Raw genomic sequence first — 19,981 nt, forward strand, 5'->3', positions numbered from 1 at the left:
TTTGCGGTGCGTTTTCTGTGGTGAGGGAGCCACAGATGCTGTAAACTCGGGTTGCAAGGCGAGCTGTTGTCAGCTGGTGGGTGAACCACACTGTTAGGAAACATCTGAGCGCATGGTTCTGCTGTTCACAGCGCTATATTTCCGGACACACCGCGCAATGCAGTGAGGTGGATCGGAGGAGTGGGTATTCCACAAATCGCAGCGTTTCGACTGGAAGGCAATCAAGCAGGGCACAACGCCAGTGGCACGAAACGAACTCGCCCAATTTACAATTTCTACGGCTAGTGACAGGCAGCGCGGCGGGCTGTGGAAATTTCTCGAGGGTGCGCGTAATGAATCTTTGTCGGGCTGCCGACTCGAGCGACGCCCGTTTACGACTTCGGTTCCGTGTTTATCTCAGATAGTGTGACGCAGGGACGTTTTACGAGCCTACGGAGGCGAGCAATAGGCGGCATTTTTTGTCTTCGTTTGCGTGGCTGTCCTTCGTTCGGTTACGTGAGCGGCGTGGGACCAGCGGCGACTTGCGTGACTTGACGGTGGGTAACCGACGCATCGGCTTCTTGTGATGTAATGCGATCTCTCTTTAATGGCTTGTGCACAGTTTGTTCGATTTAAACCAACTTATTTGCAGTGGTAGCGTTGCTTGAACAAGGAGTTCTTGCTCATGTCTAAGCACCCCTGAGCACATTGCAAAGCATTGTGTACACGAGCTTCCAGGAATCGGATCTCTGGGCATGTTCGCATTTTATAACACAATGTACTCAAGCGGCTGTATCTTCATAGGACGTAATCGTATCCTGTGCTCTGGTCTCAGATGTTTTCACCTGCCCGATATAGTGCTGATAAAGACTTAATCTGAGCTCATTACTTTGATGTTTTACAGAACACCCTTTAACGCAAGCCGTTATCCATTCTCATGGTTCTGCACGGGCTTTGGTGTAGACGTATTTTGCATAAGAAAGCGAGATCTTGTTTGATCGGGTTATGCTGCAGCTTGCTTCGAAACCTTCTGCGCCACATTGCGCGGCCATATATGTGCATCACGATTTCATCAGGAAGCTTGGATTTTATCCGAGCATTTCTCAGCGACAGCTGAACTCTTTCGTTGACACGGTGTAAGACTAGCTTCTCGCTCGCGCCACAGGTTTCCAGTGGGAACATCTTTTTAACGCGGAAAGCCGTAAATTTCTGAAACGGATCGAGTTTGCAGTGAGTGAACTGTTACATGTTTCATTGTACCTCGCCAAATGCGTATGATTTCTTTTTCCCCCCTAAATATGCTGGGTTAGCATGGTTGATAAAATATAAAAATCTCATTCTAAATGCTGAGTGGACCTCGCTGATGAGCACCAACGTAAGTTTGCCAGCGCTGAAAAGGAGCGTATGAATCGTGGACGCTATTGCACGCATTATTATGCATCATTATTTCAGGTGCCTACTCAATGCAAAGCGCATGCTAAAGGTTTCATCATAATCGTTATTCACGTATTGCAACGAGGAGGCGTATCTTGCAGATATATGCTTGCGTTATAGCTGTTACGTGTTTCCTTAAAACCACACGGTCTAAGCAGTGCTGCGTGTCTCAGAGCTCTTTAATATTAGCAGTTACGAAACTTCCCATAGGATCCACGTATAAAAAAAAACGATGGTTATGATTGGTCAAAATTCAGGTGTATACGGATAGTAACGGCGCCCGCGGTCATTAAAGTAAACTGTGTCTAAGTTGTACATTTTCAGACTGTTGATAAATTCGCAACCATGTGACAAATAAAATCAGCTCAAGAGGTGCATTAGTAGAAATTCTTAAGCGTAGCAGTCGTAGAGATGGTCAAGAGGGAAAAGAAAATATTAACAAACCGATTCTCAGAAGACAAGGGCGGCGGTAGTCGACATGTTTTATTGGCCGCTTCTAGATGGCACAACCCTTCATAAGTACCCGAAAAACATACCCAGAAGCTAGTCACTTTTTGAAAAGGAGTTTCTCAACTAGTATGATCTAAAAGATCTGCTACGTCGGACAGCAGTCGACGAGAGCGATGGTTCTGACACTGGAGTTCATTAGGGGCATACATCTCGCCACAATTAACGGCGAGAGAAGCCCGTGGTGTGTGTTGATTCCTTCGATTTCTGCGTTGCTCAGGGCGTGCTATGTGCAGGGAACAGCAGATAGGAACAAAGATTGCAGAAAAACCAGGCGGGAGATCAAACGTACTTAATTGTTTTGCTTGTTGCATGATGCCTATGGTTTACTAATGTGATATTCGATTGTTTTGACAAATGGGTGCTGCTAAACGGATCGAAACGGATGCCGGACACAATGTTGCTAGTCTCATCTTAGGGGAAGGGGTTGATTATATATTGCCTTCTTATCACAAAAGTTTGTAATATGATTGTTGACACGTTTTTAGGGCACTACGGTAGCCTGAGAAATCGACAAATGCGCGCTAAATAGCTACAGAAACTACAGCGAAATTTACAGGGTTTACAGGTTACGTGGAATGGACATATTGATTGTCTAATTCAGTCCAAAGTGATGTTGGTGTCCTTGTTATTTCACTATAAAAATGCTGCCTCCGTGTCAAAATGAAAGTTTTTGTAACTTAATTAATCCAATTTCTAATGCGGCGCAGCTGCAGGATTAAAACAGGGATTTAAATTTCGCGATAGCTTGGCGCGTGCTTCCAAAGATAGTAACTCGCTGTGTAGTCAATATGTGCCATATTATCTTTTCACCTAGAAGTTGTGTTCTGAACGTTAAAGTGGTACAAGTCAGATTTAAGAACTGGGTAAGTTAGCACTGTCTCTTGCACAGTTGTTCGAAAATTCTGACGTTCGGCTTACACGCCACAAAACGGAAAGTGTGCACTGTTACACCATATTGTGATGTTATACCTTGTCAAAGTTGTTTAAATAATATATTAACTTGCGTGAACCCCAGTTCTTTGTAAGCTTTCGAAGCCAGGTTACACGCGAGTCCAAATGGGTGCTGCTCAGACGAGCTGCATGTTTATTGAATCTTTGCATATTTTTATTGAGTTCATTATGTATAGGTGTATTTATGTAATGTAAAATACGTGAATGTCTATATTCGCATTTTGAATATATAAACTGAACATGCACTGTGACTATTTTCTCACCTGGCATTGCACTACTTACAATGTTGCACCATAACCCAAAGGTAAGGGGGTTGGTACGTTTTCGTCCACCTTTTAGCCTCTAACTCCTCTTTCACAAAAGGGAATAAATTTTTTATTCTAGAACAATATTTGCCTCGTTATATTGTGTTTTCTTTTTCACATCTTGTCTCAGACCTTACATGAACCTTCTATATTTCATGGCCCCGATATCGTTCTGAAACTGAAGCCCGTTGTAGTCGACGTTGTTGTTGTTGTGGCTGTAGGAAGATGGAAAAGAAAATGCACCGGCCTGCTACTGGCTCTGTAGCTGAGCCACCTCCGCTGCCTCGTGCGGAAAGAAGAGAAAGTAGAGAAGAAAGGAAAGGAAGAGGGAGAGAAAGACGCGCGCCGCAACAACAGCAGTCGTCCACCACCGAAACGGTGGCGGGTGCAATGACGGCTTACAGCAGATAAAAATTCGAACAGGCAAGGCCCTGCCGCAAGCGGCGTTGACCTACCTGTCCCAGCCTCATCAGGGGAGACCTCCTAGGTAGTCGACGCCACCGGTGGATTAGTCCCTTCTCTATAGCGATGGGATGCTATACTGGCCAGCACAGACCCATTGATGCAAGTCCACGCCACTGAGTGGGCTCACAAGGTCGCCTAGGGCCACGGACTCGAAGCCATTTAAAATAGCAACCGCAGAGGGCTCAGTGCTGACAAAAAAGTTTTCCAGTTCAATCCAATTTTTGTAGTGCTTCATAACGTTACACTTTAGTGGCACCTTTTATGCCGTGTGGCAAACTTAGGGTCATAAATAAATCAATAACAATTCAAAAACGTCCCTATTGTCGGCTTGGCTTGACTTTCGTTGGATTTCATTTGGGCTGCAGCCTACCTTGCTCTTCCACCGAACCATTGAGGCGCCAGGTAAAGGCAAGCCAATGCAAGAGAGAGAAAGAGATAGATAGATAGAGAGAGAGAGAAGAACGACAAGAAGATGGACGGTGGCCGTAGTTGAGAAAAAATTGAGAAGCAAACAAAATTACAGGCTACACAAGAACACGGCTTACTATGAGACGTTTCTTGTACGTGTCGTTGTCATGACTTGACTTTATTCGGTGCCCAAGCGGATCGGCGACAAGCCATGGCATACCTAACCAGAAACCAAGCCAAGATTGAAAGAAAACAAACGAAGGGATTGTTGTTCTGAAAAGAGAAATGCAATGAAGACAAGAAAGGTAAAGAGAAAAAGGGAAAGAAAATAGAGCGAAATAGTCGTACTTCGGCTTTCACCAAATGTTTAATCTATATGATGTACAGTAGTTCAGCCAATTTTTGAATCCTATCGTCGTGTCAAGTACGCCCATGTTTTAATGCTCATTTTTTTTGTTGTTGGACGTTAATCTTCTTCTAAAGAATTTGCATAAATATGATGAAGACTTTCTTAATCTTTTCGATTCATCAAAACGATTTTAACCGATGCCTGCATTATAGTCAGTTCCTCTCTGACAAATGACGTTAATTTTGACGAAAAAAAGCGCCGGAAAAACGGGCAATGAATGCTATGAAAAGCTTTTTTTTTTTCCTTTTTCATTGCTGTCGATGTCAGGGCTCTTTGGTACAGTATTAGGCACCATACTGCCCCGATACTCGTTATTTAATTGACATTTATTGCCTTAGGACGTGAGAGGCGTATGTGATGAAGTATGAAGAAATGATTAAAATAATAAAAAATTGATTCCTGATTAGGAGTGAATGACGATATGGTCTCTGCGTCCAGACAATCAAGCAGGATTTCTCGCTGAAAGACCTGCTGCCGCCATGTGTCGGATTCTTGTAGGTTTCAGTGCTGTTGCAGTCCCAGAGCAAGTGATAATTGTCGGCTTTAATATTTTCGGATGTTCATATTAGGCACCCTGGACGGGGATATAAATGACGGAATCATGGCCACGTCCGAGTGACGGCAGGAGTGAGGGCAACCCCGACCCGAATCCACCGAAGTGAAACCTCCTCTGCATATGTGAGACCATGCACAGAGGGATAAGTGCACACATACAGCGCCGAATGTGTTCCTTTCTCGACAAAAGGAGAGTATACTATTGTCCAAATCATGAGGTCACTTACCGGGCCGCTAAATCTGCATATTCTTGAGAAGGGAGTAAGTCCCGTGGGATCCGATGCGTGCCGCGAGCTGGTGGACGTCCCGACATATTACTGGGCAGAGGCTGACACGTCTGAGCAACCGTATACTGCTTGAAGGGTGTCAGTACGGATGAGAACGTGGGCCGCAGGGGGCATAGTTGTGGCGGCTACGTAGCAGAGGGCCTTTTGAACTGCAATTAGCTCAACACAAAATGATGTATTTGGCTCCTGAAGTTGAAACGTAGAGGTCTGCTTAAGACCAGGCCTGCACGGACAGTAGACATGCTGTACTTGCTTCGCAACCTGGTATGCTTGCATCCACGTAAACAACAATTAACCCTTGAGGAATGTGAGCCTCTTGCTCTTCAAATTTCTGGAGCGGCGACTTGTCGGTTACATTCACCTGAACAAGAACAGAAGCTTCGTTCATGTCTAAACATGGCTGAAGCACAGTTATGCAGCCAAAACAGCTTTTATTTTTGATGACGGCAGAGGGATTTCTGGAAGTTGCTTTTCCCAAGAAACAAACAGGGAGCAAAAAAATAGGTGCGAGGTCACTGGCCTTGGTATCTTGCTTTCGTTCTCTCAATATCAATAGCCTCCCCTACCCTCGAGTCGTGCCTGTCTATTCTAAAAGCAGAAAGTGTTAGTGAAACTGATGCGAGTTCATTGCGGGTTTCCGTGCTGAACGGAACTGGGGAGCCTCCAGGACAAGAATTTGTGGCGTTGTTAGTGAGATCATACGGCCTTAATAAAGGAGGTGTGGCACGTGCCGCATTTTGAAAGTTGAAGCACGTTCACCGCGGAAGAAAAGCTTAGCCCTGTAATACTTAAGTATTCTTGTTGTCATGGTTTGCTCCACTAACTCAACCTCCAGGAACGCCAGTTTATCCTTACAAATTTCCCACTATGTTTTTTCCATCTGTGTTTCGCCCGGCCGCCTATGTCTTCCTTTCTTGAAGCACACTCTGTTATCCCGAAAGACCACTGCTTATCATTTCGCCACATTGCATGCCCTCTGCCAAAGCAGAAGTCCCGACTATCTGTTTCTTAAAATATAGTCAACCCGGTCCTTCTCTTCCTAGTGGACCTGACTACGGGGCTACTGTGGACTGAAGCAGGTGGTATGCTGCCGTGTGGGTGACCGATGTCGGCGGCCAAGTCCCGCTGTGGCTGGTTCGCCTGTGCGGCCGTGGCAGTGATCCTGTTCTGCGAGGGCTGCTTGCTTCACGCCGAGCCTGCGCTCATTCACGGGCTCGCCGAGTCGCTCCAGGTGTCAAACAGCGACGCCACGTGGCCCTTGTACGTCGCCAGCATCGCCAGCGCGTTCGTAGGTAACGGTTCCAGAGTGTCCACATCGAAGATTTTGGTCGCCCACTCACTGTATACGAAGGATGCAAGGGTCTCACTTACTCAGCATTACATAGAAGTTTAATTGTAAGCGTGAGAGTGGGTGTCAGATCAACATACGAAGGCGCTTCGCTTACAATGAAAAAGTAGACTGCATACACTCGTGCCATTTGTAAAACGTGTCAGTCTCCGTACTTTTTTTCTTCTTTGCAGCCTTTAGAGCCGCTGTAGTTCCAAAGTCCCTTTTACGGCTGTTCGCGGCACTTGACTATGCAATTGTGGTAAGCAGTTTGGGAGCCCCGTGTCCCAATTAAACTCTCTCTGTCGCGATGGCTTTGTGGTTAGGGCGGGCGCTCAACTGTTGTGAGCGTGAGTTCGAACTGGGCCGTGGCCGATTCCCTGTGGAGCCTAGAAGCAAGTCACTCGTGTACTATGCGATATCAGTGTACATTTAAGCAGCCCAGATGGTCGAAATTTCCAGAGCCCTCCACTATGCTTTCTCTAATAGCCGGACTCGCTATGCGACGTTAAACTCTAAAGCAAGATGCGGTAGCGTTGCTGTCGCCAGGCTGGGCTGGCTAGGGATTACAATAAATATTGGCACCTATATGAATACACATGGAACCAAAACATTTCGAAGCAGTTTTCAGATTTCACAGTGCGCCTATGATGTCGTAATTCGGTGCAGAGTAACTATGGACATCGTAGAATACATTACAAAACTCCGAAACCTCATTACAGAGGCGGACAATATTTAAAACATCGTGAAACGTATGGGGATGTAAGTCGGCAGCATGGCTCATAAAAACACATGCAAGGAAAACTTGCAAAAATAATTTTCCGGTTTTGGTGAGCATCAATAAAAACTGCAGATAGTTTGAAAAAAAAAAATGTGTGGCAAAGTATACCACGTCATTTTGAAGCCAATCAATTTTTGAAGTGCCTCGATGAATGTATACCCCTGACATATACCCCTGAAAAACTAGCTATCCGCTGGGTGCTTCTCACAATACCGACAGCTTCTTGTGTTGTGTGACATGTTGCCGCGCAGGTTACATTCCCTGTTAAATACTGACGCTCAAATGATGGAAGCTTTTAAGCTGGAGGCAGTCCTCATACCATATAGTTTCTAACTCTTACCTAGAGGGAAAGTTGGAGGCGCTGCACTTCAGCCACCATGGGCGCACTAAGAATCACGGACCGTTGTGCTATCTGGTGCGGGAGAGTCGCATTTTTTTCGAGAACACAGAGTTGCGTTACTAAAATGCCTCCTCCTCCTCCTCCTCCTCCTCCTCCTCCTCCTCCTCCTCCTCCTCCTCCTCCTCCTCATCATCATCATCATCATCATCATCATCATCATCATCATCATCATCATCATCATCATATTGAGACGCAAACGTAGTGTGCAAAAGCCATAGCAGCGAAGGCTAAATTTCGGAAAGAATATGCCCTCGTCTTTAACATCGTTATATGAATTACTATATGAAAATAAAATTCGCAGCTCCATTTGCTGGTTTCCTGAGCAAGATCTGGCCAAGGAGGCTGCTTGTGGCTGGTTGCTTGGCGGCATGCTTGTCCGTTGCTTTCTGCTACATCTTCGCTGGAACCCTGACGTACTGGACGCTGCTAGCTGGAGTTGCTTTCGGTAAATCTCTCATTTGAGATTTCATACAATCCTTGCCCAAATGTGCTATGCAGAGAGGTTCGTCCTAAGCACACGAACAGAGCACGCGAGTTCATAAAACTGCATGACACCGTTTTCTGACGTTGTATTCTGTTTCGAGGTATCCGTTAGGTATCGCCCCTGATATGCTTGCCCGCTTACTCGAGAGAGAGAGAGAGAGAGAGAGAGAGAGAGAGAGAGAGAGAGAGAGAGAGAGAGAGAGAGAGAGAGAGAGAACTCTTATTAGTCCAACAGAGTGACTATCTCTTCGGGGTTAGACCCGGAAGCTGGGACAGTCGCCTTAGTTGCAGGCCGGTAGTTCTTGGACTCCGGCGGCATCTTCGGCCAGTCGAACAATTTCTCTTTGGGCTTTTGGGTCTGAGCTTCGCAGAAGGGTCTCCCAGACGTCTTTAGTTATGTTTTTAGCCCTGCCTCGTGACTTTGCACATTCCCATATTATGTGATCTAGAGATCCCCTTTCGTTCTTTGGTAATGGGGGGATATGGATCCGTTTCCGGACCTCCACTCGAGAAATTACGTCAGGCAGACCTTTTTATAGTTTATAAAAACGGAAGTTATAGCCGTTTGCGTGACCTCTTCACTTTTGCGCAGACTTTACGCGTGGCCTGAGAACCATTGTTAATCTCGCCTTTAAAGGAATTAAGAACGTTGGCCGTGCGAAGTGAATTAAAATTTATGGTCCGGAAGCGAAAAGCGTGAGACGCATATTTTTGACCAAGGCCGTACGTCTGGTGCTGCTACGGCAATATTTTGCAGACGTCTTCGAAAAAAAAAAAGGACACATGCGTTGCGTAATTTTTACTACGAAACTAACAGGCGAAGTTACAGAATAAAAAAAAGCAGCCTGTGAAGCATATACATGTTTTGTTTTCGTAGGGATTGTTTCAAAATATAATAATGGAAAATACGTGAAAAGATTACCTCTGATCGCATTGCGGCATTTCATGACTTTTCGATAAAAGTTTATAGGCCGCATGTCAAATTTGCGGTTTTAATTAGTTTGCTGCAGTAAGGTTACAGCAGTTAAATTTATTTTAGACAAAAACGATAACCGCATGATGAAGAGCTCTGGATGAACACTACAAACAATTGAGGGACGCCTTTAAAGGTATGACGCGATATCGTTAACGGCTCCTGTTTGTCAGCTCTCTTGTGGGTTCTACTGGCTTAATCAGTAATCTCTTAATTGCGCCTCTATTATCTCTCACATTTTCGTTAGCATACAGTCGTATGGCATCCATGTATGTGCCCCGCCGGAGTGGTGCGGTGGTAAGACGCCCGACTACTGTGCCGGAGTACCCGGGCTCAAACCCGACCTCGGCGGCTGCGTTTCGATGGAGGAGAAACGAAGAGGCGTCCGTGTGCTGTGCGATGTCAGCGCACGTTAAAGATCCCCAGGTGGTCGAAACTACTCCGTAGCCCTTCACTACGGCCCCTCTTTCTCTCTTTCGACTTTCACTCCCACCTTCCTCCCTTTCCTTGCGGAGCGGTTGAGGTGTCCACAGAAAACAAGTGAGACAGTTGCCGTGCCTTTTTCTTCCTATCAATCAATCAATCAAATCAATCAATCTATGTATGTGAAGGACTACGCACGTCATGACCGCATGTATGACTTCATCGCCTGGTGACGTCATGATGACGTCGCATCAGACACTTCTAATAACCGGAACTGACGTCATGATGACGCCACATCTGGAAGCTGACTCTGCCGGGCGTCCGTGCGGCGCCTTTCATTTGGCACTTCCTCGAACGCCGCACTATACAGCATACAGAAGTAGGCGCAGTAAATAAGGCATCAGCGACGTTTCAAATTGGTTTGCAGGAAAGAAAAGGCGCAGTATCTGTCCTAATTCTCCGCGGACACATTAACCGAGCCGTAAGGAAAAGGAAGAAGGTGGGAGCGAAAAAAGAGAGAAAGAGGTGCCGTAGTGGAGGGCTGCGGGCCACCGCGCAATAGAGGCTTTCGCCTCATCGCACTAATGAGTGGTTTGTGAAAAGAAAAGAAAGGCGAGCCGTCCGCGACAGGACTCGAACCTGCAATCTTCTGATCCGAAGTCAGACGCCTTATCCATTAGGCCACGCGGACACGATGGAGCTCTTCATCCAATCTCAAGGCATTGCAGCGATAGTTCGCACACGAATCGTAACCGAACCAAAAACCCAAAATGAACCCGAATTTTCGCCCAGAACCGAACCAAACCCGAATGTTTTCCGCCATCTTGAAACTGAACCCCAACCGGAACAATTATCGCAGGAACCGGCCAGAATAAGCAGACTCGAGTGTGTTAAAATTTTAGGAGTGGAGACGTTGCGCCGCCAAGAAATGTATTGACTAGCTACAGCAGCGCTTGCTGTGCCTCTACACAAATTAGTGTCGAGAGACCATTTTCTGAATTATATCTGGAGTATATTCTCTCTTGTCATTGAAGCCCGATGATTTCAACAACCCTTGATGTTCTGTTTATAATGAACCAGAATAATAGTATTCTAGACCACTATAGTTCCGTTCCTTCGGTCTTTCTATGCTGGAAAATGCAAATGCTAGCGGCATTTACTGAGCACATAATTAAATATTTGCGAGTAGCCGTGATGTCATGTCATGCTTGTAAGCTATGCGACCTAATAAACCCGTCTAGCCTCAAAGTGCTTCTAGAAGAAGGCATATAGCGCGCCTATGCAGGCAACCATGATGCTCAAGGAGACCGTGGTCTCATCGCGCCGCGGCCACAGGAGCGAGACAGTTAATATAGTTTTAGGGCAATTACGATAGTGAATACAACCCCATCACGTGGCGGAGGGGACTTTTGTCAGCGCCTATCCGCCGCAACACACGGGCGCCTTTGCTTTTACCTCCATAGAAACGCGAAATCCAAAGAAGTCCGCGTGCTGTGCGATATGTAGTCACACATGTGTGGGCTTAGTTTGAACTTGATCACATTTCGAAGTCCTTTAGTGGGAGCCGGACGAAACATTGTTGTACATGTAGGAGTAGAAGTTTCGCTCTAAAATAAAATTCATGTGAAATTTTGTGTACCCGAAAAGCGCAGCAGAAAACCATTATTTTCTTTTAACCTTCTTTCGGCGTGTGACAGCCTTAGTTGGATATGTGCCGATAAAAATAATAATTATTTCACCCTACCATACTCTAGTCGTCGGTCAATCATTATAAACATTTTGCTTAGGTTTGTACAACCAAGTGGTGCCCGTCACATATGTGACGACAAAAACAATATACGGATAACTATATGAATTTTCAGCTTTTATTGGAACAGAAAAAAAAAAAATCAGTATTGAAAAAGTGGGGTATAAAAATACTCGAAGTTTTTTTTACTGAATACGTTTGAATCAGTTCGGTCTGGGTCGACCCAGTTCAAACCGGAACTGAATATGTCCCGGTATCTGTCACACTTGCTCTGTGGACACCTGAACCGCGCCGTAAGGGAAGGGAGGAAGGTGGGAGTGAAAGTGGATAGAGAGAAGGGGGAGCCGTAGTGGAGGGCTACGGAGAAATTTCGACCACCTGGGGATCTTTAACGTGCGCTGACATCGCACAGCACACGGACGCCACTTCGTTTCGCCTCCATCGAAACGCAGCCGCCGAGGTCGGGTTCGAAACCGGGAACTCCGTACAGTAGTCGGGCGTCTTACCACTGCGCCACCCCGGCTTTTTTTTTTTCTTTATTGCCTGACTTCGGCAGAATACACAAAACCACTTACAGGGCACAATGAGCATTCATTAATACAACAATCATCCAGGTGGGTTGTGGCGTCGTCATGCTAAAATTCTCTTAGGGTCACTAATGGCTGCAATCTTCCGAGCCACTCGGGAGCTTCAGGAGCAAGTTTCTGAATTTCAATATATCTATTCATGCCTTCCCGAAAATAGATCCGTGCTGGCCGTGCGTCAGGATCGCAATGGTATCCTGCCATTCTCGAGCGCCGAATACAGTGGAGGGCCATTCGCATAATAAGTTCGAAAGGCACCCCATCCTCATTCTCTACTGGCAAGTACCCAATACCATGCGAGTCTAATGGAAATTCCTTTTTTAAAGTCCTTTGTAAAATATCCCAAAAGTATACCCCTTCCCAACAATGTAGGAAAACGTGATCTATAGTTTCTGGCTGTTTACAAATTAAGCAATGCGAACCCCAAGGTAAGAATAAATTCTTCCCTTCCAAGAACTTCTTTACTGGCAGTGTTTCCGTGTGTAACTTACGGGGCGACGAGGAGAATTATGATGTGCGTTTCACGATCCCTGGTGATTTTTATGCTTGTATGAACTTTGTTGAGCGGCAATAAATAAAAAAAAAATCTCTGCTGTGGCGCAGTTGGCTAAAGCGCTCGGCTGGGGATCCGAAGGATGGAGGTTCGATTCCCGGTGGAGAGAAGATTTTTATATTTCAAATGACATCATCCTCGTGGACACACGAACGGACACGCTGGCGAATCATGAGCCATAAAAGGCTTTTGCCTTAAGAGCCCCGATTCAAACCAAGCCGTACAAATGTTGCTTCGAGGCTCATAGGGACACTGTGTCTGACTCGGGATTCAAGAGTGTGGAAGGCTGGATAACCATCTAAGCCTGCAATCATCACCCTCCCTGCCCGAGTTGGTAGCGTGCCTGTCGACTCGGCCATGTTATGTTGACTCCTCACGTCGCGCAACTCGAGAGCAGGTCAGTGTGCCGCTATGCCACCTGCCAATTTGCACCTGCCACAGACATGCCTGTGAATTTTCGCTCACAAAGTCAACGCCCGATTTTCTAGACAATGGGTCCTATAATTCCAGCATTAAAATTACACGCTCACCACTTGGGCACCCCATGAGTCTTACCTTAAATTACCTGCGCTGCACCATCGGCGGACGCGCTTTTTTCAAGAGACCATTGCGATATAAATGGTACAACTTATCCTGTAGCCATCACCGCAATCGTAGTCGCGCGGCGAAAGCCGCAGCCTGCGGTCGCGGTAGGTGGCAGGCTGCGGTGGTGAAATGCAAGGGCGTGTGTGGCGTCACTCATGTGGGGCTCCACGCACCCTTGTAGTCCTCCAGGTTGCGTCCTGCTGCCGGTGGGGTTGTGGGCTTAATTGTAAGATGGCCTCTGCTTGACTGAGGGCAAGCCACGGCTGACCCCGAGCCGAATGCACTTTCGCTTCTGCGCGGATCTCGGGTAGGTGAGGGGTCAACACAGTCCCTGGTTATTTTTTGCGCCAACCACTATATCTGTGATGTTTTCCTCAGCACTCACAGTGATACCCAGGCATCTCATTTAAAGCACCCGATCTCGCAGGGAATGTTCCCAATGACACACATTTTTTTAGGGACCCGCCGTGGTGGTGCAGTGGTTAGGGCGCTCTATCTTCTGTTCCCAAGGATGCGGGATCGAATCCTGGCCGCGGCGGTCGCTTTTCAGTGAAGGCTAAAAGCTAGGCGCCCGTGGGCTGTGCGATGTCAGTGCACGCAAAGGAGGCGGTTGTGGTCGTGAAGTCGACTGTATACGAACCGCACTACGTGGCGACGCCAGCTCCTCTTGCTTGGCTCTCTGCCGGCGTTGGTTGCACGGGATCAGCGCCGGCTTCATTCGCTTGACAGCTGCTCGACGACCTTCGGCGTGGGTGAACCTGAACGTGCCGTCGCGTTTAGCTTATTTACATTAGCTTTAGTGTTCTAGTCTGTTTCTCACATTACATGCAACATTGTGGAAGCCATAACATTACGCAGTGCGCATGAGAAAGCATATACACATTTGCAACGAATCATTTATACTTTTTTCGAAGCCTTGGTGAGGGTTTTGGCGGTAACAGTAAGTGGCATATAGAACTACATGATCCAGCATACCAGCATTCTTACAGTGCTGGTATATTTCAGCTAACTTCCTCAATGAAATCATAGCAAAAAGTTATCAATATATGTGTTGGTAACTTTTTGTTATGTTTCTTGTGAGGTATCACAATCCTTTCAACCCCACCTTGATTCTCAATGTGTTAAAACGACGTTGAAGACATTAAACTCCCTTTTTGATCTGCCATGGCAATGAGCCATCAGATTATTATACATCAAAATTCGCGTGGTTAAGAGAACTCCAAGTTAACAAAATGATACATCGCGCAAGTTTGCACTACCCAAAGCACGAGAAAATCATTTGGTTACAAAGCAAAAATATCAATGAGAAAATTGCGACGTTATACCTCCGTTGCACCGCCAATATGAATGTTGCCTGAGTCAATGGTCATCGAAATTTTCGAGGGCCAAATTAAGGATAATGGTTGCCCTGATAAAAGTATAGCCACGATGTCGGAAATGGGGTCAAGAGAAATTTGCCATACCAGATTTTTAAACGAAGAAATAGTCATTTACTAAACTGACTGCAGAGCGACGAAGTCCAGAGCAATTTTTTCCGCACGAAACCGAAACTGAGTTCCTTATAGTACACTCTGTATCCTTGGAGAAAACTTGGTGCTCTTTCTGACGAACTGCATGGAATATCCTTTCAGCGCAGGCTTGATTTTGACCTTAGACTCTTACACTGTCCGAAGGGCTTCCAGTATTAATTGTGCATGCCTTTCAAGCAAAAACCATGCTTTTTTTTTCAAAGGGTTTGTGTGTATCAACGGCGCAATGTCTGTCTTTCAGGTGCATCATGCGGGGCCACCAGAACAGCGTCGGTCGTGATCGTGAATGCAAGCTTAAGACAGTACCGATCCATCGGCAACGGCTTCAGTGTGAGCGGGGAAGCCGTCGCACTGTACCTTGGCTCGCCAATGGTCCACAGATTGATCCAGGAGTACGGCGTCCGAGGCGCAATGCTGATCCTGTGTGGCCTGCTCCTTAACGCTTTAGTACTAGCTTTCTTCCTCAGTCGCCTGTCCTTCGACATTAACGAAGATCCTGGACACGAACAGCCCCAGATTGTTCGCAAGAGGTCGGACTTGGAGAATAAAGTGATTATGGAGGAAGCCGCCCCTATTCCAGAGGAGGATGATTCGTCAACCATAGCGCCCTTCTCGCAATGCTCCGTATTCGCGACCAGCGGAAGTGACTTCAAGCAAGGCAAGACCAACCTCGTGATCTGTGTGGCCGTGATCGAGCACCGACGTGAGAGCGATTCAGGAAGCGAGTTCCGCGCGTGCAGAAGTCCTTCACCTCAGGGTTCAGTCTGCAACCGGGACAAAAGAACACAAATTTCGGGAGATCTGAGTGTTCTGGCGCAACGCAGAAGCTGGAACTGCGAGGGACTCGTCTCGAAACGGCGTAGGAGTCTATTGGAGCAATGGGTCAGTTCCTCAATCGAATGCTTGCGCGCAAACTGCCAGCCCAACAATGTCTATTCGAAGCTCGAAGAGCGAGAAGCTTCCCGCTCAGATGAAGGCCAGTCACCGCGTAGTGCCGAAGAACGAGAAGCCAGTCATGAGAGCATTTCGGCAGTTCTGATTAGTGACAACAGTAGCAGGCTGCATACGAGTACCAGCTCGGGTCTCGATTCGGAGCGCGGGCAGGATGGCTCGCGCGAAGATGCGGCCAGTGTCCGCGACAGCGACGGGCCTGACCAGACAGAGCAAAGTGGCGAACAGAGCGGCCTGCCTCGCCGAGACACCGAAAATTCTTTGGAGAACGGAGACGTAGCAGGCACAGAGATTGCGGACAACCTGGACGGAGTCCCCGTGAAGCGACGCTACTCCCGCCTCGCCCAGGACATCCTGCTACGGCAGATGGAAAACAAGCGTCGCCGCCTGACAGCTAGTTGGCTTCGCAGCCCTCGCATCTTGCTGCTGTGCGTTGCCAGCTGTGTCATGACCAATTCGGTCATGATATTTCTTACCAGGCTGGCGGACCTGCTGCGAACGAGAGGCATTCCGACATCCGTGGACGAGAAAGTGCTGCCCATGTTCTGCTTAGGGAACTTGGTGGCCTGCCTGTGCTCCGGCTGGTTCACGGACGAAGGCCACATAAGCGTGCGCAGGGCTTTCGCCGTCGACTTCTTCATTCTCGGCGCTTCCATGCTCATCGTCTCCCTGCACAACAGCGTCAACACGTTCGCGGTGCAGAGCCTCTTGCAGGGCTGGGTGTTTGGACAAAGCAGCACGCTCACTCCCGTGATGCTCGTTGAGACTGTGGGCGTTCTGCACTGCGGATTTGCCTTTGGAGTGATCACATTTGCCACAGCGCTCAGCGTGCTTTGCAGACAGTTACTCATCGGTAAGCATGCGGTCCATTTAAACGCGTGATTTCGGTACCAGAAGACAAGTCGAGGGGCACTAATATATAGGCGATGATTGCGCAGCTGTTCCAGGACTAGAAATATGTAATATTGCAAGAAATATTGACGGAAAAATTTTAGCAAAGTTGGCGAAATCGAGATCATGTCACGTTTCATTTCGTTTCCGGTTCGAGGCTAGGGTATCGAGGTCAAGCTTCAGGCAAAAGTTGGCGTAATCGGTGACTGGGGACCTAACGCGCTATGATAATTTTGGACCTCTTAGCGGACCTTCCAAATGCAATGAGATAGCGGTGTGTTTGAATCCAATGCACATAAGTGAAATATTGTGAATAAGATGATATCCAATGCACTGCTCGAGAGAGTACCATTTAAACGAGCGTGGGATCGATTGACTGCAGTGATATCTATGAAATTCCTTGTTCGTTTCCCACGATAAATTCTGGGTTCGAATCTGCTCCGACGAAATTTCTTTTTGGGAAGGTTACCCTCAAGGTCAGGCAAGCTTCACATCTTTGGTGGTGTTTTATATTTTTAAGTGGTGCTTTCGCGTTAATTTCAACAGGAGCGGCACTTATATATGGCAGGACACAACTTGAAAAAAAGAAGAAAAAAAAGCAGTTGCTAACTATGGGTAGGGCATGATGCGTGTGCATTACTCCGCTGAAGAGGAAACGAAATCACATTTTAAAATTTGAGCACATCAAACCAGCCAGGTGCATCTAAATTCTTGAGCTTGTTATTTGGTCTGATGCTTAGCATTGTGTTAAGGTAACCAAAAAAAGCCTTAATTGCGCACTACTTTATTTTCACGGAGGAAAGGTGTGCGGCGATTGCTAAGACTTAATGCGTATCTGAAAATAAAAGCGACTGCTTGTCTATTAGCTGTTGACTTGATATAACTCAAACTTGTAAAACTCACATCGGGGTTCACGCATTAAAGCTGCGGCTGTAAAATGAGGTTGGCTGGCGGACTTGAAACCTGCGTTTCAATCACCTTCCGAGTGCCGTTGCTGATAGTAATTCCCATTGTTAGGAATTGACACATACATACAACGAGATTGACTATAAGCTGTATAGGCGCTGATCGAAAGTTAATATTCGTAGCTCCCGTAGGCCTACCTCCTTCTACCCCCCAATCTATACGGCTTTAACCACCTAATCCGATAGACTTCTCGCTCTCGGTGCGTGTATGTGAATGTGTGTGTGTAGGGTGGGAGGGAGGGGAGGGCTGTAGGGAGGATAGTACTTGAGTTTAGAATATGGATACAATATGACGAATTGATTAAGCGTCCAGGAATATAATCCCTGCCTTTTTTCTATACCATTCATGAGTAGTAGATCACCAGGAAGTATGCGCTTCAACAAGGCATTTCTTTTCTTTGCAGTTCATTGTAAGAGCCTGTTCGGGACACAGGAATTCATCTTCAACTTCCACGGCATCTTGGCACTGGCCATCGCCTGCATGTTCCTCGTCGAGACCAGGTTCAATCGGGTTTTCGTGCGAAGTCCTCAAGAACTGTGATTGTCTATTCGGCTTCGATACGTCTGCGCCTGATTACATTTTTATTGCACCGTTCTGACTTATTTATTTACACTCTGTGCCTCATTGTAGTGTTAGCTAGTGGCGTGCGTAGTGGTATTGCGCGAAACACTGCCGCAACGGCCGCAATACGCTTTGCCGCTACACATCGGAGAGAATATGTTTATGGGATCTCTATGCAGCGTGTTACTTACAAAATTTCCACTCAGACATTAATGCATTCACAATTCTGAGAATTTTACTAATCAAAGGCAAGCATCATTATTTGGAGAAAGCGTGTGCAATATTTACTTGGATCGAACTCTCTTCATTTAAGATGTTTTTTTCAGTACGCCAATAAGCCCTTCAAAAACATTCGCTGAAAACAAAATTCCCTAATGCGAAATTTGACAGCAGCTATTTAATCGTTTTTGCGATATATTGAGGCAAAGCATTTAAAAGATACTTTTTTGCATGTATGTTACAAAGCACTTTAATTTCCTCTTGAGCCAAATAAAATTTATCAGAGGAAGGAAAAGAGGCACGGGCGAGCGACGTAGAGATCGCGGTGGCTGTTCTTTCTCTTCTTCTGGGATGAACCTCGCAGGCTCGGCTACACCGGCAGCGGCGCCAAAGACGACGCAGCTGGACTGGCGAATGGGCGCACAAGGGCTGAACTCTAAAATTACTAAAAAAAAAAAAAAAAATGAAAATGTGCCACGACGGTGGTATACGGACGGCAGCAGAACGATGACGGAAAACGAGGGTTTGTATCACGCAGATTCTCGTCGCCGAGTCTCTAGAAGAGCAAATATTACAAGGCCTGCAAGCACGTGTGATTTATCCGTAATCTCTGCTATCCTGACAGCTGAGTTTTTAACCGAAGAAATAGAAAAGTGTTTCGAAGTAAAAAAGAAATCTCCACTTGTTTCTTTCACCATTTTTGTGACTAAGCCTCAACCTCAAACCGCGCGAAGGTGAATATGTATCTCTATAAAATAGGCCCGTACGTATGGACGCACTTTAGAGCTACACTGAAAGCATTTGGCCCGGAAAGAAGTCTTAGCAGCACACTTTACAGCGAATACTTCCCCGTCAAGCAAAATGTGAGTAAAACAGCCGCATATCATCGCTTACCCTAGGCTCATCGCAAGACTGGCAGCTTCCGCTGATGCTCCTGAAGAGTCTTCCCATGCGACTGTTACAGGAAAGAAAAGTCGCAGAGGTCGTGCACCAGGAATTGTCTACGAGCTGCAGAATAAGAGCTGCGAGCATGGAATACCAGTGTTTGCTGGTGGTTCAGTGCGACAACAGTCAGGCACTGCAGGTGGAAAATGGAAATGGACGAATAGTGATTGCTTGAAGGGCTACTGCGTGGACGCATAAAGACACATGCAAGATTTCCGAGTGCTCTGCAATGTTTTACAGGCATTCGAAACTATAACACACCTTGGCTGCTCTTACTACAGTGAGAAAAAGTAAATACCCGCATCAGTGTGCGTCATATGCATTCATTCTGTGCCTGAAGAAGCCTGCCCTCGTAGCATCGAGACCTGTACGCTCTGTCCGGTAGCTGACGCATGCAATATGGGCACTCGCCGACTCCCGTTTGCGCTTCGCGCACGACACGACACTACACACTACATGCGTGTCATAGCAGTGCGACCTCCTCTCAACAGTATCGGGATACTCCTGCTAGTGTCATGTAGTAGTGACACCATTGTAGACAATAGGTGAGGCGATTAAAATAATACTGGAATGAACTTGACTGGGGCCGGCTGGCGCTGACAAAGCTCGCTTGGCGGTCGTCGATAAATATCCTGCCCGCTCCTACAGGCTGCGGGCGCTCAATTTATAGTCGACCGGTAACGTTCAAAGCAAGGCATGATAATAGTGACCGATAATTACTAACAACATCGAGGCAATGGCGCGTGGTCATAAACAAGCA

At 46.8% G+C, this 19,981-nt stretch overlaps 1 protein-coding gene and 1 non-coding gene across 4 annotated transcripts; one reads left to right on the plus strand and one right to left on the minus strand.

Moving 5' to 3' along the window:
- Nucleotides 1-397: 397 nt before the first annotated feature.
- LOC146197246 (uncharacterized) lies at nt 398-19,219 on the plus strand. 3 transcript variants are annotated; one of them, XM_084599042.1, is made up of 5 exons: nt 398-536; nt 6,347-6,595; nt 8,113-8,256; nt 14,930-16,492; nt 17,900-19,219. In XM_084599042.1, the coding sequence occupies exons 2-5, from the start codon at nt 6,409-6,411 to the stop codon at nt 18,034-18,036; spliced, it is 2,031 nt and encodes a 676-aa protein (XP_084455168.1). In that variant the 5' UTR covers nt 398-536; nt 6,347-6,408; the 3' UTR covers nt 18,037-19,219. The 3 variants fall into 3 exon arrangements, with proteins under 3 accessions (XP_084455168.1, XP_084455169.1, XP_084455171.1); XM_084599043.1 differs by having other exon boundaries at nt 474-536; nt 6,383-6,595; XM_084599045.1 differs by lacking the exon at nt 398-536 and having other exon boundaries at nt 6,461-6,591.
- TRNAR-UCG (transfer RNA arginine (anticodon UCG)) lies at nt 10,309-10,381 on the minus strand. The gene has a single exon. It is a non-coding gene; the product is annotated as a tRNA-Arg (tRNA).
- Nucleotides 19,220-19,981: the final 762 nt, after the last annotated feature.

This window comes from Amblyomma maculatum, chromosome 3 (assembly GCF_055883805.1).
Source record: "Amblyomma maculatum isolate TAMU_Amacu chromosome 3, ASM5588380v1, whole genome shotgun sequence".
NCBI classification, from domain to species: domain Eukaryota; kingdom Metazoa; phylum Arthropoda; class Arachnida; order Ixodida; family Ixodidae; genus Amblyomma; species Amblyomma maculatum.

What these genes read in the sequence shown, in the direction of transcription:
- LOC146197246 (XM_084599042.1), top strand. Translation starts at nt 6,409, where the DNA reads ATGTCGGCGGCCAAGTCCCGCTGTGGCTGGTTCGCCTGTGCGGCCGTG. An exon ending in CATCGCCAGCGCGTTCGTAG is followed by an intron (nt 6,596 to 8,112) that starts GTAACGGTTCCA and finishes TAAAATTCGCAG; the next exon opens with CTCCATTTGCTGGTTTCCTG. An exon ending in GCTAGCTGGAGTTGCTTTCG is followed by an intron (nt 8,257 to 14,929) that starts GTAAATCTCTCA and finishes TCTGTCTTTCAG; the next exon opens with GTGCATCATGCGGGGCCACC.